General features: G+C 47.4%; 1 protein-coding gene across 1 annotated transcript in view; it reads left to right on the forward strand.

Annotated features, from left to right (window-relative positions):
* Positions 1–23,153, forward strand: part of LOC117061456 (extensin-1-like) — a 50,242-nt gene extending 27,089 nt beyond the window's left edge. The window contains exons 2-3 of the mRNA XM_033174295.1: positions 20,475–20,582; positions 22,132–23,153. Coding sequence (XP_033030186.1) covers positions 20,475–20,582; positions 22,132–23,122 — 1,099 coding nt within the window. The 3' untranslated portion in view covers positions 23,123–23,153. The remainder of the gene's footprint in view (positions 1–20,474; positions 20,583–22,131) is intronic.

A 23,153-nucleotide genomic window follows, 5' to 3' on the forward strand; every position in this document is an offset into this window, starting at 1 on the left:
TTGACTTTGACTTTTTTTTCTGTTTGTGTCTCGCCTTTCCGTATTACTTTATGCACTAACAATGTCCAAACCTGTGTTAAATTTAATTTCATTCAAAGCCCATTGTTGTTATTTTTATGTCCCCTCAGAATATAATGTTGACGAAGAGTCTCGGCACCATGTTTGGGGCCCCATTTGTATTATTACTGGATTATTATTATTAGGGTTGTTGTTGTGATGCATCCCATCATTCCATATTCACGCGGGCAAGAGCTTGGGTTGCAAAACACATTCCTTACACACAGATGCTTCCAGGTTTGATCCATGTGATCTTGTTTTTGCCGTTGAACTTACTGTTTTCTTTCCGAACATGTCATTATCATCATTTCACGGTAATGAACTCAGTTGCTCAATTAAACAAGCTGCACAAACTCTGTAGCAATGAGAAAGCGTAACATTTGGCAAATCGCCCTTCTTGAAAACACCTCACCTAAGCTAAAGGGGGCCTGGGGTCAAAGTGACACTTAGACACACACACACACACACAGAGAGAGAGAGAGAGAGAGAGACACACACACACACACACACACACACACACTCACTCACACAAACACACACAAACACAAACACACACAAACACACACACACACACACAAACACACACACACACACACACACACACACAAACACAAACACACACACACACTCACACAAACACAAACACACACACACACAAACACAAACACACACACAGCAGGTAAGGGGCGTATGCCTGTATTTAGCCTAGTCCGGGGGTCTGCAACCTGCGGCTCCGGAGCCGCATGCGGCTCTTTTACACCTTTGCCGCGGCTCCGGGGCTCCGGGGCGGATACGCCTGTCCACTTCTCCAGCTGGCCAGCGGCAGCGGCCGCCCTCCAGCTGGCCGGCGGCCCGCCCTCCGGAGGCTGAGGGTGCTGCTGCTGTGCTGCTCTGCTCATGCGTCGTGCCTCGTTTCTGCCAGCGCAGGCGCAGCAGCAGACAGCAGCAGTTTCCCTCCAGAGGTGTGGAGCTGCTGCTGGCTGCTGCATCGAGGCGACCACGAGGTAGGCAGCTGTGGGCTGGGCCAGGGGCGGCGGGTGGTGGGCGAGGGCGAGGGGGGAAGCCCTCCTTTTAAAAATGGTAAAGGAAGCTGCGCCTGTTTCCCTGCCACTGCCTCCTTCACTCCTGGTTCCGCTCGCAGCCTCAGACCGCGCTCTCGCGGGCGCGCGTCTCTCTCCGCCCCGGAGCAAGGCCGGGACTCGCCCTTGCCCGGGACCCGCTTCTCAGGAGCCAATGGGTGCATGTGTCGCGAGGGGGCTTGGAGGCTCCTAGGAGCCCAAGCACGCACAGCAGGGACGTGGCTGCATCAAAAGGCTGCATGGAGGAAAAGGCAGTTGTGCGTTCTTCCACAGCAGCGTCGAGCGGAGCCGCCGCCGGACCTCACCAGGCAAGGTTAGTCACGTCGCCCCCGCCTTCCAGGGCGCAAAGCTGGGCTGGCTGGGCAGAAACCACCGTCGAGCTCTCTGCCTGCCGTGGGCGGGGGGCTTTGAAACCCCCCAACGAGTCCCTTGGGGTGGGGGACTGGGACTGGGGAGGGGGAGTCCAAGTTGGCCGCCTGCGCCGCGCCCTCCGGCTGTGGCCTCTCCAAAGTGGCCTCTCCAAACGCGCGGCGCAAAGAGCGGCGCCTTGGCTTTGCCCCGGTTTGGTTGGGCAGCCTGTGGCTGGAGGAGATCCGGGGGATTCCTCCTCGGCGGCTGAAAGAGGGGCTTGTTCTCCCGCGCTTTCTTTTCTCCCAGTTCTAGGTCACTCGACCCACAATAGCACTTCTTTAGTCACCTTGCCGCACGCGCTCTGGCAACTTTTCAGGCTCCGGCTTGCGTAAAAACTGGGAAAGCTTTCTCTCGCTTCCTTCCCCCCTCCCCCTCTTATTTCCTTCCCCCCTCCCCCTCCGATGCTGCTCTCCAACCACCTACCTGCTTGTCACAAGTTTTGACCCCCCCCACTCCTTGGAAGGGTTTCATTATTGGAGCTGAGCTTGTCCCCTGCTGAGGTAAATGACTTATTGCTCTGCTTCGACCGGGGTGGGTTGGTAAAGAAAACCAAACCTGAGTAACTTATGCAGAGGCAGAATTTACTAGGTGAGGGAGAAGCCCCTGTCGTGACTTCCAGGTGTTTGGAAGCACGGACAGCCCACCAAAAAGAAAACTTGTGAAAATGCTTCCTTTGCGAGGGCAAGGAGTAATAGGGGTGGAGATGGGCCGAAAGTCCAAAGGAAATGATTTCTTGAAGGGGGAGGATGTACTACGGGAGGCAGAATAAAGGGCTGGTTCTCACAGAGACATGGGTAGGAGAATGACGCCCCAAAAGGTTGCAGTTTTTCCTCTGTCCTGAGTGTGTGTTAGGGGAGCCTTGACAAAGCACTTGTTGGCGTGGAAGAGAGGAGTCCTAACTTGGATCTGTGTTCATGTGCAAAATCTATTGCCATTGTCATTAAGGGGGCAGGGAACTCCCCTAAAAAGGTTTGAACACTACGAACTACTACAGCCACCTGTATGCAAGTCAGCACAAACATCACAGGCTTCTCTGGTGCAATTCTGTGCTTTATTTAGCAAGAGAGGAGGTTGGAAGAGGTGAGCATAGCCTCTGGTCTGGAATATTAAGGGTAAAAGACACTAAGATTATTGTAAAAGCCAGCAGTCTTCAATTAGACATGGGACAAACATTTAACACAAGTGTGCAGTTGAGGACTCATTTTTTAAAAAACCAACAACAAATCAAATATTTGTATGCTGTTGCAACCCACCTTGGATCAGGCTGTGACCTGGTAGTGGTCCCCAGGTTGGATAAAAATGAATGATTTTTAAAAAAAATAATAAAAAATGGATTTTTTAAATTTAAATCAGATTTTTTTATTTAAATCGGATTTTTAAAATTTAAATCGGATTTTTTAAAATAAAATGCAGTGTTATATTTGTCTTAAATGTCGCAGTGGTTTTGCGGCTCCCAGTTTCTTTTTTTTTCTTCAGAAACGGGTCCAAGTGGCTCTTTTTGTCTTAAAGGTTGCAGACCCCTGGCCTAGTCCAAGGTTATTTTTTTAAAATCTTTTTTATTATAAAAAATGGTGGTTGTTGTTACAGATTACTGATAAAAAACAAGAACAGCTAAAAGTAAAAAAAAATCCTATTTCTTTTAATTCAGACTACAGGACCCTTTCCAATTATAGACCACACAGCTTTTCCCTATTGGTATGTTTTATTATTATTAAAATCCAATTAAAAAAATCTGAAAAAAAGAAAAAGTAGAACATTTGTTGTTGTTGTTGTTTTCTGTATGCATTTGGTTGGTTATTCAAAAGAATCCACTGCTCTGCTTCCCTACTCATTTATTTACCTGCGCGCAGATCAATGCTATTTATTTGTCAGTTACAAGCAAAGGCATTCTGACCAGCCAATGTCAAGCCCATGGTATGCTTTCAAGGACTCTAGTTTGGCTGAAGTCTGGAGCATATTTTGAGTGGAAAAATTGACTCCCTCAGTGAATAGGCTTAAGGTAATTGCAAGCAAGATACATTTGTGGGAGGAAAGTCAAATACACAAATCTCTCTCTCTCTCTCTCTCTCTCTCTCTCTCTCTCTCTCTCTCTCTCTCCACATTTACCAACTTCAACTTCTGCATTTCTAACACAGGTTCAGGGTTTCCAGGTCTATGTCTGAATGTTTCTGTTCTGTTCTATTTATTTTTTTATTTTATTTCAGCGCTGAATTGGAGCAAACGGCCACCTGCAGAAAACCCGAATTGCCATTCTCATTCAGTGTTAAATAGTGAGTTTTCCTGGGGGAAATGGCAGGGCAAACCAACCAACACCCAGGCACTGACTGTGAACCTGTGCCTAGAAAGTATGGGATAGAAGATAAGTGAGGAAATTATATTATATTCTTATAAAATCCACTGGATCACTCCCATTTTTTCCCTTTTGTTATTAAGTTGATTGCATCTCTTTCCACTTATCTCTGTGTTAGAGCATTTGTAGTTGTTATTCGAGTCTTCTGTTTGCTAAGAGATGAATCAGGAGTTCGTTGCTGCCTTTCTTAAATGATGGCTCTTAAATAAATCATTGCTGCTTCATTGTGGCAGGAACACTCTTCTATATTTTCATCTGATCTACTTTTTTTAACACTGGTTATGTACTTGAATAAAAAGAGGGCTGCATATCTGCTATTAAATGTTGTCTCCCACACACATCGCCTGCCTCCCAGGAGATATTTTGCTGGGTATTATTCTATATAATAATACCTGGACTGATTTTTCTGGAACATCACAATATCGCACTGCTTCCCTTCTGGCACTTCCTGTTACCTACTCAATATTTATTTACAGCAAACTCCCATCTGAAAGGAGGACAAAATACATAAATGCCTTGCTTGTTGCTTAGGCTCATTGGGTTTACGAGAAAGGAAATTAGCCGGAAGGCCAAGGTTGTTAATTTTGGCAAAATTGCTCTTTACTGAAATGCCAACTGGCTTAGGATGTCTGCTTATCTGACCCACTTTATTTTCTAATGGGAAACAGCCCTGGGGGGATATCTCTCCCATACAGGAGTTTTCACAGGAGGCATTGGGTAGGTCAGGAGGAGATGAATATTATATTTTGTTGGACATAACAGGAAGCTGTTATGGCAATGCCAGGACCATGAATCCCATGAACCAGAGCAGGGAACAGGGGCTGGAAATAAGGTAGGTGCTCACAATCATGAATGAGCACTCACACACTTTATATGTGGGTGTCCTTTGCAGGATCGCACACGGGGCTACAGTTCCCAGGGAACTTGCTAGAAAAGGGGGGCTGGCTTGCTTCTCAGTGTTATTGTTCAGAGGTTCACGCCCAGCCTCAGCGATCAAGTTTCTTGCTGGGAGGTGGTGCCAGTCCCAGTTTAATACAGAGATTCACCCTCCCTACTCTCCCTTTGTTTAATGTTTTATTGTTTGCAAATTAACTTTTTCTTCCTGTTTAGTGGGCGCTGCCGCGGTCTTTGACTGGTTGCTGTTGAAGGACCGGGAAGAAATTTTCATGCATTGGCAGGTTTTGTCTTCCCCATAGCAGGTCGTCACAACTTTAGCTGTTATGGCCTTGGGTGGAATCCTTTAGTCTTTTCTTCCCTACATGGCAGGGTGTGTGTTTGTGAAGTGGTGACTCACCCCCCATGCGGTGGCAATTCCAGGGTCCTGTCTTAAAGGGGTTGTAACATGGGTGTCACTGGCCATACACTGAAAGGTGGTCAGTGAACTACCCTGCGTGCGGGAATATGGGCTCGGCTGCCTGCCTACACTGGCAGAGCACCCCCATATCCCATTTACCCTGTTGTGCCTCAGTTCCCCCGGTTGGGGGGCTGGGAGGGATACACGCCCAAGGCTTAAGCCAAGGTCTTCCTACATTCAGAAGTCTAAATAAAGTTGTGGCCTAATTTTAATTCCATAACACATTGTCAGAGTCTTTATTCCTTTCTTGTGACCCCTGGGGGCTGGGGCTGTCGCACCTGGTCATGCAACGAAGGTCCTGATATGGCATAATCCATTGGAGAAATGACAGCTGGGAGGATTGTAGAGAGAAGAAGCACCATGGTACAGCTGTAGCAGCACATATAGATGCCTTCATCTGCCCCAGCTGCAACAAAACATGTCTCTCCCATATCAGTCCATACAGCCACAGCAGGGGCTGTCACCTTCCAACAGCTTGACCTCACCCCCGAAGGCACACTCCTCCATTACCTCCTGAGACAGACTGATGTCAACAACCAATGGGCGAGGAAGGCGGGCCTGATCTCACCCAACTCTACCCACCTAGATCTACCCACCCATGTAGGACTATGGAAGACCAAGGGGTGGGAAGGTCTCTGTAGGCCATGAGACCTCTCTGTCCATCACCAGGAAATTGTGTCAGGAGGTGGACTGGAGGTCTTCTATCTGCTGCTGTGTGTGTTTGTGAGAGAGAGACAGATTGCCAGTGCTCAGCCTCCATGACTGAATCAGCCTGGAGTATTTCATCGTATGTGGTATTAGAGGATCGGGGGGGGGGGGGACAACAACTATTTTTCTTGGTTAATTCACGATGCGCTCACCCTTCCATTGCCTTAAAGGTTGGCCCAGGACTTAATGGCCTCCAGTGATGACCATGGGGTGAACTTATGTTATCATTGGTCAACCACATAAAGCCAGACATAAGAACAGCGGCAGACTTTGGGCTCTAAAAGTTCAGCAGGGCCCCATGCAACGCTAAAATTTGGGTCTCCCTGCCTCTCACATGCCATCCTACAGCATTCTTGTGGTGACCCCTGCAGCAAGACACTGAGGGCAGCCGCACCAGCCGCGCTACCCGAAAACGGCAGCTACACTGGTGACTGGGAGCGGCCGCCAAGAGCATATAACACCGGTCCTGAAAGACCGAGATTGGCTCCCAGTACGTTTCCAAGCACAATTCAAAGTGTTGGTGCTGACCTTGAAAACCCTAAATGACCTGAAGGAGCATCTTCACCCCCACCAGTAAGCCCGGACACTGAGGTCCTGCTCCAAGGGTCTTCTGGCGGTTCCCTCCCTGTGTAGAAGCAAAGTTACGGGGAACCAGGCAGAGGGCCTTCTCGGTGGTAGCACCCGCCCTGTGGAACGCCCTCCCATCAGATGTCAAGGAAATAAACAACTATCTGACTTTTAGAAGACCTCTGAAGGCAGCCCTGTTTAGGGAAGTATTTTAATGTTTGATGAATTACTGTATTTTAATATTTGCTGGAAGCCACCCAGAGTGGCTGGGGCAACCCAGCCAGATGGGTGGGATATAAATAAATTATTATTATTTGTTGGGCTTTTGGTTTTAACTGGAAAAGCCTCAAAACCAGTTTAGCACTTGGAGTGGTGTCCAGCTACGCTTCCTCTGTGTTTTCCTGCTTCTCTGGTGCTTTTGCAGAGTTGTTCAAACTTCTTCTTGCGCAACGGTATGTGTGCCTTTTGTGCCAGCAATAAATTCCACAAAGTCTGGCTTGTTTCAAGTCAAGCAAGCTTTAATTTAGGTAAAGGGACCCCTGACCATTAGGTCCAGTCGTGTCCGACTCTGGGGTTGCGGTGCTCATCTCGCTCTATAGGCCAAGGGAGCCGGCGTTTGTCCGCAGACAGCTTCCGGGTCATGTGGCCAGCATGACTAAGCTGCTTCTAGCGAACCAGAGCAGCGCACGGAAACGCCGTTTACCTTCCCGCCGGAGCGGTCCCTATTTATCTACTTGCACTTTGATGTGCTTTCGAACTGCTAGGTGGGCAGGAGCTGGGACCGAACAACAGGAGCTCACCCCGTCGCAGGGATTCGAACCGCCGAACTTCTGATCGGCAAGCCCTAGACTCTGTGGTTTAACCCACAGCGCCACCTGGGTCCCTAATTTACAGGCATATAAATCACGGACACTCCCGGGCTGACGGAAGTCATCTCCGCTCCCGCTCCGCTCAAAAGCGAAAGTAAGACTGACCAGGAAATAAACGGTCCATCACATAAATCACAAAGACATTGCATACAGCAGATACCCCGGATATTGTGACACATCCTCCCTGTGGGAGGGGCGTACTGTTGAGCTTATTTAACGCTGAAAGCTCCAAACCTCACATTATTATTATTATTATTAATATTATTATTATTATTACCACCTCTGATAAGAAGAATCTGCTGCATCAGGACCATGGCCCATCTAAACTAGCATCCTGTTCTCTAGATGCAGGACCTGGGCGCAACGGCAATCTCTGCTCCTGTAGTTTCCAGAAACTGCTATGCTCAGAGCATTGCTGCCTCTGACCATGGGGCCAGAGCACAACTGCTATAGCAAGTAGCCAGTCGTATACGCTCAGTTTAGTCTTTCCTCCTATAGCAGAATGGGTGATGCAGTGATAGGGGACTGGACTATCCCAGTTGTCATGGTCAGACCATGAGGAAGTTTGGGTTTGTGGTGGCATTTTCTCCCTGTTGGGATGAGACACCTGTGGGGCGCGGCTCATCTTCCTTCAGGCACCCCAACCAAACTACCTCCTTTTTACATCAAGACCAGCTTTGACCCCGACCGCCCCCCCGTTTAGCCTCTTCCTCCTTAGTCAGAGTGTTGTCCCTTGTGGAACTTGGGGGGGGGGAGGGGGAACTAGAATTCGTAGCCTGTCAGGCTTCAGGGAATCGGCTTCTTCCCCCATGGCCGTAGATAAGCAGAACAAAGGGAAAGGAGTCTTCTTACCAGTTAGAAAATGTAATAATCACAGCTAGAGAACCAAGAACACATCTCTGGGGCTGTCACCTTCCAACAGCTTGACCTCACCCCCGAAGGGACACTCCTTCATTATCTCCTGAGACAGACTGATGTCAACAACCAATGGGCGAGGAAGGCGGGCCTGATCTCACCCAACTCTACCCACCTAGATCTACCCACCCATGTAGCACTATGGCAGACCAAGGGGTGGGGAGGTCTCTGTAGGCCATGAGACCTCTCTGTCCATCACCAGGAGATTGTGTCAGGAGGTGGACTGGAGGTCTTGTATCTGCTGCTGTGTGTGTTTGTGAGAGAGAGACAGATTGCCAGTGCTCATCAGCCTCCATGACTAAACCAGCCTGGAGTATTTCATCGTATGTGGTATTAGAGGATCAGGGGGGGAAACAACAACTATTTTTCTTGGTTAATTCACGATGCCCTCACCCTTCCATTGCCTTAAAGGTTGGCCCAGGACTTAATGGCCTCCAATGATGACCATGGGGCGAACTTATGTTATCATTGGTCAACCACATAAAGCCAGACATAAGAACAGCGGCAGACTTTGGGCTCTAAAAATTCAGCAGGGCCCCGTGCAACGCTAAAATTTGGGTCCCCCTGCCTCTCACGCCATCCTACATCATCCTTGTGGTGCCCCCTGCACCAAGACACTGAGGGCAGCCGCACCAGCCGCACTACCCGAAAACAGCAGCTAGACTGGTGACTGGGAGCGGCCGCCAAGAGCATATAACACCGGTCCTGAAAGACTGAGATTGGCTCCCAGTACGTTTCCAAGCACAATTCAAAGTGTTGGTGCTGACCTTGAAAGCCCTAAATGACCTGAAGGAGCATCTTCACCCCCACCAGTAAGCCCGGACACTGAGGTCCAGCTCCAAGGGTCTTCTGGCGGTTCCCTCCCTGCGTAGAAGCAAAGTTACGGGGAACCAGGCAGAGGGCCTTCTTGGTGGTGGCACCTGCCCTGTGGAACACCCTCCCATCAGATGTCAAGGAAATAAACAACTATCTGACTTTTAGAAGACCTCTGAAGGCAGCCCTGTTTAGGGAAGTATTTTAATGTTTGATGAATTACTGTATTTTAATATTTGCTGGAAGCCACCCAGAGTGGCTGGGGCAACCCAGCCAGATGGGTGGGGTATAAATAAATTATTATTTGTTGGGCTTTTGGTTTTAACTGGAAAAGCCTCAAAACCAGTTTAGCACTTGGAGTGGTGTCCAGCTATGCTTCCTCTGCGTTTTCCTGCTTCTCTGGTGCTTTTGCAGAGTTGTTCAAACTTCAAACTTATTCTTGCGCAACGGTATGTGTGCCTTTTGTGCCAGCAATAAGTTCCACAAAGTCTGGCTTGTTTCAAGTCAAGCAAGCTTTAATTTAGGTAAAGGGACCCCTGACCATTAGGTCCAGTCGTGTCCGACTCTGGGGTTGCGGCGCTCATCTCGCTCTATAGGCCAAGGGAGCCGGCGTTTCTCCGCAGACAGCTTCCGGGTCATGTGGCCAGCATGACTAAGCTGCTTCTGGCGAACCAGAGCAGCGCACGGAAACACCGTTTACCTTCCCGCCGGAGCGGTCCCTATTTATCTACTTGCACTTTGATGTGCTTTCGAACTGCTAGGTGGGCAGGAGCTGGGACCGAACAACAGGAGCTCACCCCGTCGCAGGGATTCGAACCGCCGAACTTCTGATCAGCAAGCCCTAGACTCTGTGGTTTAACCCACAGCGCCACCTGGGTCCCTAATTTACAGGCATATAAATCACGGACACTCCCGGGCTGACGGAAGTCATCTCCGCTCCCGCTCCGCTCAAAAGCGAAAGTAAGACTGACCAGGAAATAAACGGTCCATCACATAAATCACAAAGACATTGCATACAGCAGATACCCCGGATATTGTGACACATCCTCCCTGTGGGAGGGGCGTACTGTTGAGCTTATTTAACGCTGAAAGCTCCAAACCTCACATTATTATTATTATTATTAATATTATTATTATTATTACCACCTCTGATAAGAAGAATCTGCTGCATCAGGACCATGGCCCATCTAAACTAGCATCCTGTTCTCTAGATGCAGGACCTGGGCGCAACGGCAATCTCTGCTCCTGTAGTTTCCAGAAACTGCTATGCTCAGAGCATTGCTGCCTCTGACCATGGGGCCAGAGCACAACTGCTATAGCAAGTAGCCAGTCGTATACGCTCAGTTTAGTCTTTCCTCCTATAGCAGAATGGGTGATGCAGTGATAGGGGACTGGACTATCCCAGTTGTCATGGTCAGACCATGAGGAAGTTTGGGTTTGTGGTGGCATTTTCTCCCTGTTGGGATGAGACACCTGTGGGGCGCGGCTCATCTTCCTTCAGGCACCCCAACCAAACTACCTCCTTTTTACATCAAGACCAGCTTTGACCCCGACCGCCCCCCCCCCCGTTTAGCCTCTTCCTCCTTAGTCAGAGTGTTGTCCCTTGTGGAACTTGGGGGGGGAGGGGGGAACTAGAATTCGTAGCCTGTCAGGCTTCAGGGAATCGGCTTCTTCCCCCATGGCCGTAGATAAGCAGAACAAAGGGAAAGGAGTCTTCTTACCAGTTAGAAAATGTAATAATCACAGCTAGAGAACCAAGAACACATCTCTGGGTAATTGCGGTGCTCCCAATTAAGACGCCCACCCCCTTCGGTCCCTATGAACCTATGTCACTTCTACGTCTCATAATTTGAGCTTGTCCCCTCTGTGCTTTCTGTTCTGCCACTTTCTGAGCCCTTCTCGACTTTGGGGAGGGCAATGGAGGAATAGTGTCTAGAGACTATGAATCTGTTAACCCTCTCCCTTCCAGTGCTTCTTCTGCTAGCTCAGGGGTCAGCAAACTTACCGCGCCTCAGGCCAGTGTCTCCAGCGCCGATCACGCGGCGGGCCAGATGGCAGAGGAGTGCACGCCCATACGCGTGCGCACACACTATTTCCGGCGCGCTTCCGGGTCGGAGGAGCACTGGAAATAGCTTGTGTGCATGTGCATCTGCCTCCTCCGACCCAGATGTGCACCAGAAATAGTGCTTGTACATGCATACAAGCTATTTCCAGTGCTCCTCCGACCCAGAAGTGGGCAACTGCACAGCGCCGTGACAGTAAGAGCGGGTGGTGGCAGCAGGCGGCGGGGGTTGCTGCAGGCCAGATAAATGAGTCCATCAGGCCGTATCAGTTTGGAGACCTCTCCTAGCTGTTCCCCATCCAGTATTTCCTAGCTTCTGCCTTCTGAACTATGCCCCTCTGCAAACCACTGTTCCAAATCTATACTGTCCTCCTGCTCCTGGGAAGATTCAGGACCTGGATTAGGAGCATGGGAGGAGGCTCCCCCCATTCCTTTTCAGTGCACGGTCCCTGACATTGCCTCTTCCTCCCATTGGCACTCTGGCGCCACCTACTGTGGGCCTCCAGGTCTCCCAGCCCACCATCCCCAATGGGCACCAGACACCATTGGCTTCAGTGCTACCCTTGTGGAACTCAGCTGCGAGGAAGAGGATGGGGACAAGACTAGAATTAGCTGGCTCTGGCTCCACCTCCCTGCCTGTCACCCTGCCAATCTGAAGGGGCACCACCCACCATTGTGTATGAGAGCAACCTTTCCCATAGGGCTGACCTGTTTGTCAAATCTATGGGACGCTTCTCCCAGTGCCTGACATTGCTGGCTACCACGACCTCCTACAAAGGCAGCAGTGACATGTAAGGCATAGGAGAAAGGGCGGGAGAGGCAGGGAGAGTGGATCCAGGGCAAACAGGTTGGTGACGCTGGCCTTAACGAAAGCCCAAGTACGCCCTTGTGTTTACTCTCTTCTTGAACGCAGCAAAGGGCTATTTTAATTCCTCCTCCACCTCTTCAAACGAAAGGGCTTGGCCTTCCATTTGGGGCTAGATTTTAATCAAGGGCAAATCAATAGTGCTTGTTTTGTCCTGCTTTTTCATTAAAAAGGGAGGAGGAAGAGAAGGAGGAGGAGGAGGAGGCACCAACCATCCTCCCATTGTCTCCCGGGGTTGGCAGGTACGCAGGTGTAATTTAGTAGTAGTGAGGCTTGAAATTAAATTAGCTCTATCGGAGAGTGGCTACGGGGAACCACTGTTCCTTGAAGAACAATGGAGCTGTCAAGGCTCCACTGTTGGGGAAAAATAAAATACAGATTAGTGGCAGACACCCTGTTACTCTCAGCTGCACAGGGTATTAATAACATCATGGAATCCTAGAGTTTGCAGGGACTTTGAAAACCATCAAATCCAATGTTCTTCAACACTCAATGCTCACCTTGCATGCAGAAGGTCCCATATTCAGTCTCCAGCGTCTTCCAGATAGGGCTGAGGAAAACCCCTGCTCACAAACCTGGAGCGCTGCTGCCAGTCAGTGTCAGCACAACTGACCTAGATGAACCAATGATCTGACTTGGTATAAGGCAGCTTCCCACGGCCCTGTGTCTCAAGGGAAGAGGCACAGTTCACTGGTAGAGGATCTTGCTTGACATGCGGAAAACTTTCCATATAGGAGCTGCCCTCTATGTTCCCTCACTCACTGTCTTCATTGGCCTCCTCTGGAGAACGTTCAAGAGGCATTGTGGCTGGACTTGGTCAATGCGTTCCCTCAGATTATCCATAAACTTTGTCAGTGGGTTGCCTTGGATTACCGTATATTCCGGCGTATAAGACGACTGGGCGTATAAGACGACCCCCAACTTTTCCAGTTAAAATATAGAGTTTGAGATATACTCGGCCACAGATTTTTCCACCCGGCGTATAAGACGACCCCCGACTTTTGAGAAGATTTTCCTGGGTTAAAAAGTAGTCTTATACGCCAGAATATACTGTATATATAATCTCTGTTTAAAGTGTTTTAGAAAGGTTTGGGGGTGGTCTTAGACCATGCTTCTTTCTGTTTTATGTCAAAGAGAACAACAACTAACAGAGTCAAAACAAAATAAAATAAAAAATTCCTTCCAGTAGCACCTTAGAGACCAACTAAGTTTGTTCTTGGTATGAGCTTTCGTGTGCATGCACACTTCTTCAGATACCCTGAAGAAAGCTCATAACAAGAACAAACTTAGTTGGTCTCTAAGGTGCTACTGGAAGGAATTGTTTTTTAATTTTGATCCTGAATTAAATTAAAGGTGCTTCCTGGATCGACATGAATATACATCCCAAGGATTAAGATCTGGATACAATTCCTGCCTTTGTTCTCGAGTAAAAAATGTTCAGATTCACTGGTTCTTATTGTTCCCGTGTTTATACTAATGAGTGAGAGGGGCTTAGTCACCACACTTAATAACATGTCCTGGTTACCCCATGGAGCCTAGGCGAGGTTCTCTGGGATGAAAGGAACTCCTGGGGCTTTCTGAATGTTAATTAAAACCACTTAAATACAAAGCACGATATTATCATGGATGTTAATATCTCTGCATCCTCAGCTGGACCCACGCACCAAGTAAGAACATTATTTAGGGAGGTTTGGGTGCAGGCAAACGTTCATCTCAGCCTTGCTCTGGAATTAGCTGGGGAAAGATTCGTGCCACTATTAGTAAGTTATTTTCCCCAGAGCTGTTTTTGAAAAGCAGAACGAAAACAAAAGGTTTTCCCTCTTGTTGTATCTCCTGTTCCTGGCTGGTCCCAAGTAACTCTGGATACTCTCTCTGTCCCTTCTCTCTAGGCCTGTCTCCAAGGAGTTGGGGTGCCAGACCTCCAGGACTGACCTGGAGCCTTCAAGTGGTCAGTGTACGGCATGAATCTTCAGTAGCTGAGAGCACCTTTAAATATGTATATTTTAAGAAGACTATGCATGCAGCTTGCAAGCTTCTGCCCAGCAGAGCCAGCTGGAAATTAATGCACGGATTGTCTGGGAAATCTGCCCTCTTCCACTCTCCCAATTAATCTGACATCAAGGTGGGCCACCCACATGACATTCCTTAGGTCTCATTCATGGGCCCAGAAATTGCAGGGTCTGGCATGCTTCTGACCTGGCAAGCCTACAAAGAGATGATGAGGACATATGCTTCCTGGACCCTAGGGGGGGGAAATACCCTCTCTCAGTTCCGCCATGAATTATCATTCCAAAATTCTACCCATATAATGCACACCTTGATGGCAGAAAGTGAGGAGGAAATGAAGAACCTTTTAATGAGGGTGAAAGAGGAAAGCGCAAAATATGGTCTGAAGCTCAACATCAAAAAAACTAAGATCATGGCCACTGGTCCCATCACCTCCTGGCAAGTAGAAGGGGAAGAAATGGAGGCAGTGAGAGATTTCACTTTCTTGGGCTCCGTGATCACTGCAGATGGTGACACCAGTCACGAAATTAGAAGACGCCTGCTTCTTGGGAGGAAAGCAATGACAAACCTAGACAGCATCTTAAAAAGCAAAGACATCACCTTGCCGACAAAGGTTAAAGCTATGGTTTTCCCAGTAGTGATGTATGGAAGTGAGAGCTGGACCATAAAGAAGGCTGATCGCCGAAGAATTGATGCTTTTGAATTATGGTGCTGGAGGAGACTCTTGTGAGTCCCATGGACTGCAAGGAGGTCAAACCTATCCATTCTTAAGGAAATCAGTCCTGAGTGCTCACTGGAAGGACAGATCCTGAAGCTGAGGCTCCAGTACTTTGGCCACCTCATGAGAAGAGAAGACTCATTGGAAAAGACCCTGATGTTGGGAAAGATGGAGGGCACAAGGAGAAGGGGACAACAGAGGATGAGGTGGTTGGACAGTGTTCTCGAAGCTACTAACATGAGTTTGGCCAAACTGCGGGAGGCAGTGAAGGATAGGCGTGCCTGGCGTGCTCTGGTCCATGGGGTCACGAAGAGTCGGACACGACTGAATGACTGAACAACAACAACAAATAATGCACAATCTATCTAATTTGTATTTGCTGAAAGAATACATGAACTGAATCACAGCTGTCCTTTGAGTTACAAACTTCTGCAAATCCAATCAAGATATGTGGGAAGCGATGCAAATATTTCATAGCATCATAGAATTGTAGAGTTGGGAGGGGTCTCAAGGTCAATCTAGTCCAATGCATGAACCACAGATGAAGAATCACTGACAGATAGCCATCCAACCTCTGTTTAAAACCTCCATTGCAGGAGAGTCTACCATCTTCCAAGGCCGTCCGTTCCGCTGTCAAACAGCTCCTGCCATCACCAAATTCCAACCTCAGTGGCACCCTTTTCAAATTCTGACTCTTAAAAAGTGTTTGCTAAACTGTTGGGAGTCATTTGTTCAGCTTGTGCTTGAATGAATGAATGAATCTTTGTTTGTGTCAGCCATCAGCCAGAGCGACAAAACAGCAATGCAATATACAAAGAACAGAAATAAAAAGTCGATTACATAAAACATACTTTAGGGTCCTGAATCAGCAGTCAAATAGTGACCCAGCTAAAAACTTTGCAACCTTTGCTGTCACCTGCTCCTCCTGATCTGCCAGGAGAAAGGACACTGTGTCAGTGGTTGGGCAACCCAGAACGGACAACAAGAGAGGGGTGATAATTTCATTCCTCAAGTCTTTATCAAGAGTGCAAGCCAGAAGGGCATGCACCACTGATTTGGTACTGCCATCTCCACAGGGACATAAGCGTTTTTCATGTGGAATCTGTTGGAATCGTCCCTCAAGTACAGCCGAGGGCAATGCATTCAATCTTGCAAGGGTAAAAGAGCGCCTATATTTTGGGAACTTGTGCTTGTTTTCTGTCCTTTCTCAAACAACCCCAGTACCAGCCTTAAAAAAAAAAAAGAATAGATAGATGGCTGTCCATTTGTTTGTTTGTTTGTCTGTTTATTATTACCAATTGGTAACCACAAACCATCAACCATAAGAAGGACTTGATTGGATAGAATGAAAGCCCCTGGAGTTACTCATCTGTACTTTGGGAGAGTTAATCTCCTCTGTAGGGGCCACCAAGTTTGCCAACTTCATATCCCTATGTGCAAAAGCAAAAACTTTATGTCCATCTTAATTTTAAAACATTGTATATTTCAGATGTGTCTAGTATGAAAAGCCATGGAACTACCCTTCTGAAATTTGGCAAGGTGAATCTCCTCTTGAGGGGCTATAAAGGTAAAGGTAAAGGGACCACTGACCATTAGGTCCAGTCGTGTCCGACTCTGGGGTTGCGGAACTCATCTCACGTTACAGCGTCCGGATCATGTGGCCAGCATGACTAAGTCGCTTCTGGCAAACCACAGCAGCGCACAGAAATGCCATTTACCTTCCTGCCAGAGCGGTACCTATTTATCTACTTGAACTTTTGACGTGCTTTTGAACTGCTAGGTAGGCAGGAGCAGGGACCGAGCAACAGGAGCTCACCCCGTCGTGGGGATTCGAACCGCTGACCTTCTGATCAGCAAGTCCTAGGCTCTGTGGTTTAACCCCAATTTCATGTCCCTATGTAACCATCTCCCCAACAAAAACCTCCATCATGTTTTCATTTCACAATGCAGACCAATAGGATTTCTAGAGATTTGTAAGATCCTGATTCAGACCCAGATCAGGTGAGACAGGCTCTGGATCATTCTTGACCAGATTGGTCCTCATCTAGATTTACAAATTTGAGCCACAAATCAGACCAAGGGGTTTAAGCACAGGCATACCCTAAATCCATTTTAGCCTGGGGGGGGGGGGCTATTGGCACAGGTATTGGTAAAAAGAATTCCATACACTAATGATGTATTGCAGTATTTGAAGTGCAGAAAGCTTGCTCTCTTTTGTGCCAGAGGCCATGAAACTGTAGCGAAGCAGATTACGGCGCAAACATTAGGCGCAAACATTAGGCGCAAACATTAGTTTATCCTAAACTTCCAAGACTGAGTGACAGAGGAGAAATCCAATTCAGTTAGCCTTTAAAGGTGAACCTACCTAATTTGGACTTTTCGAAACAACCTGCAAACTGAAAGGCGGGCATCCTTCAAAAATTCTCACGTCTCTGAATGTTGCAAAGCTGCTCTCCAGCCAAGTGACGTGTACAAAAACATGTCTGATGTTGCACAAGAATGCATATATTCGTGAAAACAAAAATTAAAGAATCGAATAACTCTGGGCAGGCGGGAGATCAACTTTAAAGTCTCCAAACAGTTTTATTAATATAGAAGCAAATTCCAGTCAAAATAAATTCCAGGACAAGGCCCTGTTTCGCTAATTCTTCCTCAGCTAGATTTTCATGCTCAGGGTGTACTAAGGGCATACAGAGAATTGGTACACCTTGACCATGAAAATCTAGCTGAGGAAGAATTAGCGAAACAGGGCCTTGTCCTGGAATTTATTCCGACTGAAATTTGCTTCTATATTAATAAAATTGTTTGAAGACTTTAATATTGATCTCCCGCCTGGCCAGAGTTCTTGGATTCTTTAATTTTTGACTTCTGGGTATTACCAAGAACTCCAATTTCTACAATATATTTGTGAAAACGGCATAAGGAAATTTGTGTTGTATTTGGGAAGATTGCATTGCAAAGGAGCATATATTAGTCAAGATTGGGTTTTAAGAACGGGTATATCAGGATAGTGTCTCCTAACCATTCCCCCCACCCCATTCCTCTTGAAAATCACTGAGGGTCTTGGTGGAACACTTAATTATTCTTCTCCCCGTTACAGCAACAGTAATATGCTGTGCTCAGTGCTGCATGGTTTTTACCTGTACAGTGGTACCTTGGTTCTCGAACGGCTTGGCTCCCAAACTAATTGGCTCCCAAATGCCCCAAACCCAGAAGTAAGTGTTCCAGTTTGCTAACATTTTTTGGAAGCCAAACGTCCGAAGTGCAGGAAGCTCCTGCAGCCAATCAGAAGCCGCGCCTTGGTTTTCGAACAGTTCCGGGAGTCGAACAGACTCCTGGAACGGATTAAGTTCGACAACCAAGGCACCACTGTATTTTTATATAGATGCTGCTGACTACCTGAATGAAGCTCGTAGACCACTGGTTGTCCACGGTCTTGGGACACCTGCATTGGGAGAATTTTGCACTGAGATGCTGGTGAATTTTCACGAGACATTAAAAAAGCAAACCCTTGTGAAAATTTGGATATCTTAACTGGAAAAGAAGAAATGGAGGGAAATTGAAACATCTCTAATAAGAGCTTCCAGATGGTGGAAAAGACTGGTGGGATCTCCCTTGCTGAAGACCTTGAAGCAGGAAGTTGCCTTCTGCTCTATAGCCCCTCCAATGTTTGTAGGGTTGACTAGATGACATCTGAAGTACCTTCCAGCTCAATAATGCCATGAATTCGGACCAGCAGGTACAAGCAGCTATTGCTGATCGGTGGCATGCATTTTGCATGAGGCACAGCCCTGCTCGTAAGCTGCAGGACTTCCAATGGACGTCTTTGCAATTTAATTTAATGTTTTAGGAGGAGGAAGAAAACAGCCGTCATTTGGAAGCTTAGCATATTCCTTCAGATCACGATTTGCAGGTTGCCAGTGACGTCGCCCCAGCAGAAGTGGCTCACGTCCCTCGGGGGGATTTTTTAAACCACATAAAAAGCTCTCCTCATCCCAAGCCTTTGCTGACACTTCTGTCCAGACTTGCTTGCGTCTGGAAGTCAGGTAAGTTAGGAACCTGTTTACCCCCTCTCTGTGCACACTCTGCTACTGAATTTCTGGACATTGCTTCGAGACAAACTAAATGGGACATGGATGCCTGAAGGTCTAATCATCTGCATCATCATGAGACTCTCATCCTGAAAAATTTGTCCAAACTGGAGCATTTGATGGAATTTTGCTATTTGTGAAATGTCACATGTTGTGAATTTGGTTGTATCCTTGGCTCTGGGAGGAAAGATCTGAACGATTGCAAAGAAGCGTGTGTGCATCGTGGAAGTTTTCAAGGTGGAATACAAAAGAGGGTCTTTGCATGCTTTTTCTCCCAGCAGAGGATGCTGAGAATGAAATCGGAAGCAATTTTGGATATCTCTTAGGCAACATATCAGTGAGAGAGAAGGTCTGAAGCCCAAATTCTTGGCACAAGCCTCTCAAAATCTCACAAGGGTGTGTGCCTGCCTCTTGCACAATTTTATGTTGTTTGTCAACTGAGCCTAAGGTGACATCCAAAATATTATTTGACATCCTTCCTTGGGGGAAAAAAAACAAACATCTGAGGGATTTCTCAGAAGCCTAAAAGAGATTTGATGAGACTAGCAGTGATGAGTTTTTTCCCCAAGGATTTTGTCCCCGGTGTAAACCTTCGAGGATGGGTCTCAAATACCCTTCTCTGACCTCATTTTCTAGTATGTGGTGGAGGAACAGAGGGGTAGTCAATGGATTGTATCCAACTGAGTCCTACTCAGGGTAGACCTATTGAAATCAATTTATTGAGTCATGGTCATTGAATTCTTCACCAGCTGAATTTTCTGAACCATCTTCAGAGGCAGCCCCAATGTATATAACATGTTGCCGTAGTCTAACCCAGAGGTTAACAGAGCATAGATGACAGATTGTGCTATGATTAGCTGGTGGGATGATTTTATTCCTCTTGATTTTTATTGTTTGGTATTATTATTATTATTATTATTATTATTATTATTATTATTATTATTAGTTTGTCATTTTATTATTGTATTGTTGTTGTAATGTGCCTTTTTGGGTAATTTAAACATTTATCTGTATCATGCCCTGATATCCCCCCCTTTTTGAGAAAGATCCATTTATAGCTTGTAAACAAACAAACAAAGATAATTTGGAACACGGTTCCTATCAGAATTAGGTATTTTGTGGCTTGATATCTTGATTTTATTCTGTGAACCGCCTTGAGACCCCCCGGCTATAGGGTGATATATTATTATTATTATTATTATTATTATTATTATTATTATTATAGGTGGGTAGCCGTGTTGGTCTGCCATAGTCGAAACAAAATAGAAAATTCTTTCCAGTAGCACCTTAGAGACCAACTGAGTTTGTTCTTGGTATGAGCTTTCGTGTGCATGCACACTTCTTCAGATACCAAGAAAGCTCATACCAAGCTCATACCAAGAACAAACTCAGTTGGTCTCTAAGGTGCTACTGGAAAGAATTTTCTATTTTATTATTATTATTATTGTTATTATTATTGGTGATATGTGTGATTTGTGTAGATAGATATACTCAAATAAATAAATGAAGCAGTCAATAAATGTGAGATTTAGTTATGAAAGGGGGGGAAGCAGAGAAGGACTTGGAATTATGGAATTCTGCTACCCACTCACCCCTTTATAATTTCAGGTTGCTACGTAACTTTCCCCCAGTAACTCCCAGTGACTTTGTCTCTGCTCCTGATTTGGTGCACATGGAGGATGCCGCCCCAGGTCTTCCACTGAACTTCTCCCATCGGTAAGCAGGCGTGGCTCTGGGAGACAAAGGGATGAGATCAAGGGAAAGCCAAGCTCTCCAAATCCTGCTCAGCTTCTTCTCTTCTCTTTTTTTTTGCTGTTCAAGATTCGTGATGGTTTTAATTTTGAACACCACATACAGTATCTAACATTTCACTCGGGGTTCGGGAGAGAAAATCCCTTTTCTCAACTTAAAGGTGGGGGGAATGGTGGAATGCAATTAAGCTATTTTTATTTTTGAAATGGATTTTTATTTGATTTTCCAAAACATAAACACACAACAAAATCAATTCCGATCTAGTTATCGAGATTACTCTGAATCTCCTGACTTCCCGTCATCCCTTCCATGGGTCCTATTGATTCTATTTTTAACTGCATATCAATACAGTGGTACCTCGGGTTACGAACTTAATTCGTTCCAGAGGTCCGTTCTTAACCTGAAACTGTTCTTAACTAGAGGCGCGCTTTCGCTAATGGGGCCTCTTGCTGCCGCTGGGCCGCCGGCACACGATTTCCGTTCTCATCCTGGGGCAAAGTTCTCAACTCGAGGTAACTCTTCCAGGTTAGCGGAGTTTGTAACCTGAAGCATTTGTAACTCGAGGTATCACTGTACTTCTCCAATTTTTCATCTTCCTAGATTATCAATACATTCTGTTACATTACAAGTCTGTTTAAAATCCTGCTAGTGTTTTGACCTGTTTACAATAATTTTGTATATACATTACAAACATCTCGCATCCTTAGTTTTGTCGTTTCAGTATAGTCCAGCATCTTGATTTGCCATTCTTCTCTGGTCAGGGTTGTTTCTTTCTTCCATTTCTGGTCTACTAATGTCTGAGCGGCCGTAAAATCCTGCTCAGCTTTCTGACCAAGTTAATTTGCTCCTTGTTATTTTCTTCTTAAAATACTTAGGCCAGGTATTCAGGAGGTATCCTCTGACTCATCACTGAATAGCTGGTATCGGCAGATAGGAACTGATGAAGCTGTCAATCAATTCCTTTCTCTGAAAATAAAAAAAATAATCCATCCAGTAGCACCTTAGAAACCAACTAAGTTTGTTATTGGTGGAGGAGACATGCTCAGTAGCATAGGAAGGGTGGGCCATAGGGGCACTGTGCCCCCGGTTCCAGGGGAGGGGGTGACACTCCCCAGCCCCTCCCCCGCCACCCGGCACCCAGCACCCCATCCGTGCTTCTTTACAGACGGGGCTGCCCAACCCACCGCTCGCTCGCCGGCTTGCAGCAACGCCGGCCGGATCCACTACGCATGCCCGGAAATTCCAGGCATGTGCAGTGCATCCGACGTGTCGTGGCGTCATGACGCACACGCCGTGATGCCCTGCCCCCAGGGGGGTGCCTCCATGCTGCCGCCCCGGGCAGCAGCGAGGTTTCCTCCACCGCTGGACATGCTGTTGTACTCTCTTCTGGTGGGTTTCCCATTGGGGCATTTGGTTGATCACTGTTAAGATGTTGATCTAGGTGGGCCTGATTCAGCTCCAGGACTCTTCCGATGTTCTTAGAGGAGATGACCTTCTCAATTCCTTCTTGCAGGTATCGACGGTCCAGCCAAAAGGTGCCGTATTATGGATACACGTCTGGCCGTCCGTTGCCACCCTTTGTCTCGAAAAGGCTACCCAGGTCTGGCTCACAATACTACCCGTTCTATGGGTCAAGATATCCTGCGTACAAAACCCTTCCACCACGTGGGAAAGCTCCTTGCGCTCAGCTCTACTCTCCTCCTGGTGTGACTGGTTATCAACTGCGAGGTGCAATGGTCTACCCAGATCCACACACAGCCAGGTACTCGAAGCTAAACAAGAACCCGCCGCCGCCACACGCAGCTATCTATCAGAAACCTTTGCCAACCCAATGTCCATATAGTGGCATGACCAAAGGCCGACATGGCCCCATTAACAAGGGCTCGCTACCATGTGTCACTGGTGCCCCTCTACCCCGTGTGACCAAAGGTCCGGTGCTGTATCCCACCAACGTCTCTCAACCGTGCTTAAACAAGGCCCCTCTACCCCGTATGACCAAAGGCCCCGTGCTGTACTCAAGCAAGGACCTATTGCCACATATTCATGACCCACCACCACGCGTGGCGAAGGGACCGCTACCACGGATGACAAAAGGCCCTGTATTCTACGCAACCGAAGACCCGCAACCAGGCCTAGGCAATGCCCCACAAGCAAATGTGACAAAGGGCACTCAGCCGCACCCGGCAAAGGGCACTCTTCCACGTGCTACCAAAGGGCCTCGCCTCGTTGTGACCAAAGTCCCCCGGTTCAGCGCACTGAGGGCCTCGCGGTACTTCCTGAAGAGGGCTTCGCGGCCCAACCTGGCGAGAGGCTCTCAGCCAAGCTTGGTCAAGGGCTCGCGGCCGTCCCTGGCAAAGGGCTCCAGGGTCTCTTTGACTAAAGGGTCCCAGCCCAGCCTGGCTCGGAACACCACAAACATGGCGGCCTCAAAGAAGCTTCCCAAAAACGTCAAGATCGCAAGCACTGGGAAGAAGTACTGCTCGGCCACCAAGTGGCCTTTCTGAAGGCGACAGGGATGTGGGAGAAACTCGTTGG

The sequence above is a fragment of the Lacerta agilis genome, chromosome 17 (genome assembly GCF_009819535.1).
Source record: "Lacerta agilis isolate rLacAgi1 chromosome 17, rLacAgi1.pri, whole genome shotgun sequence".
NCBI lineage: Eukaryota > Metazoa > Chordata > Lepidosauria > Squamata > Lacertidae > Lacerta > Lacerta agilis.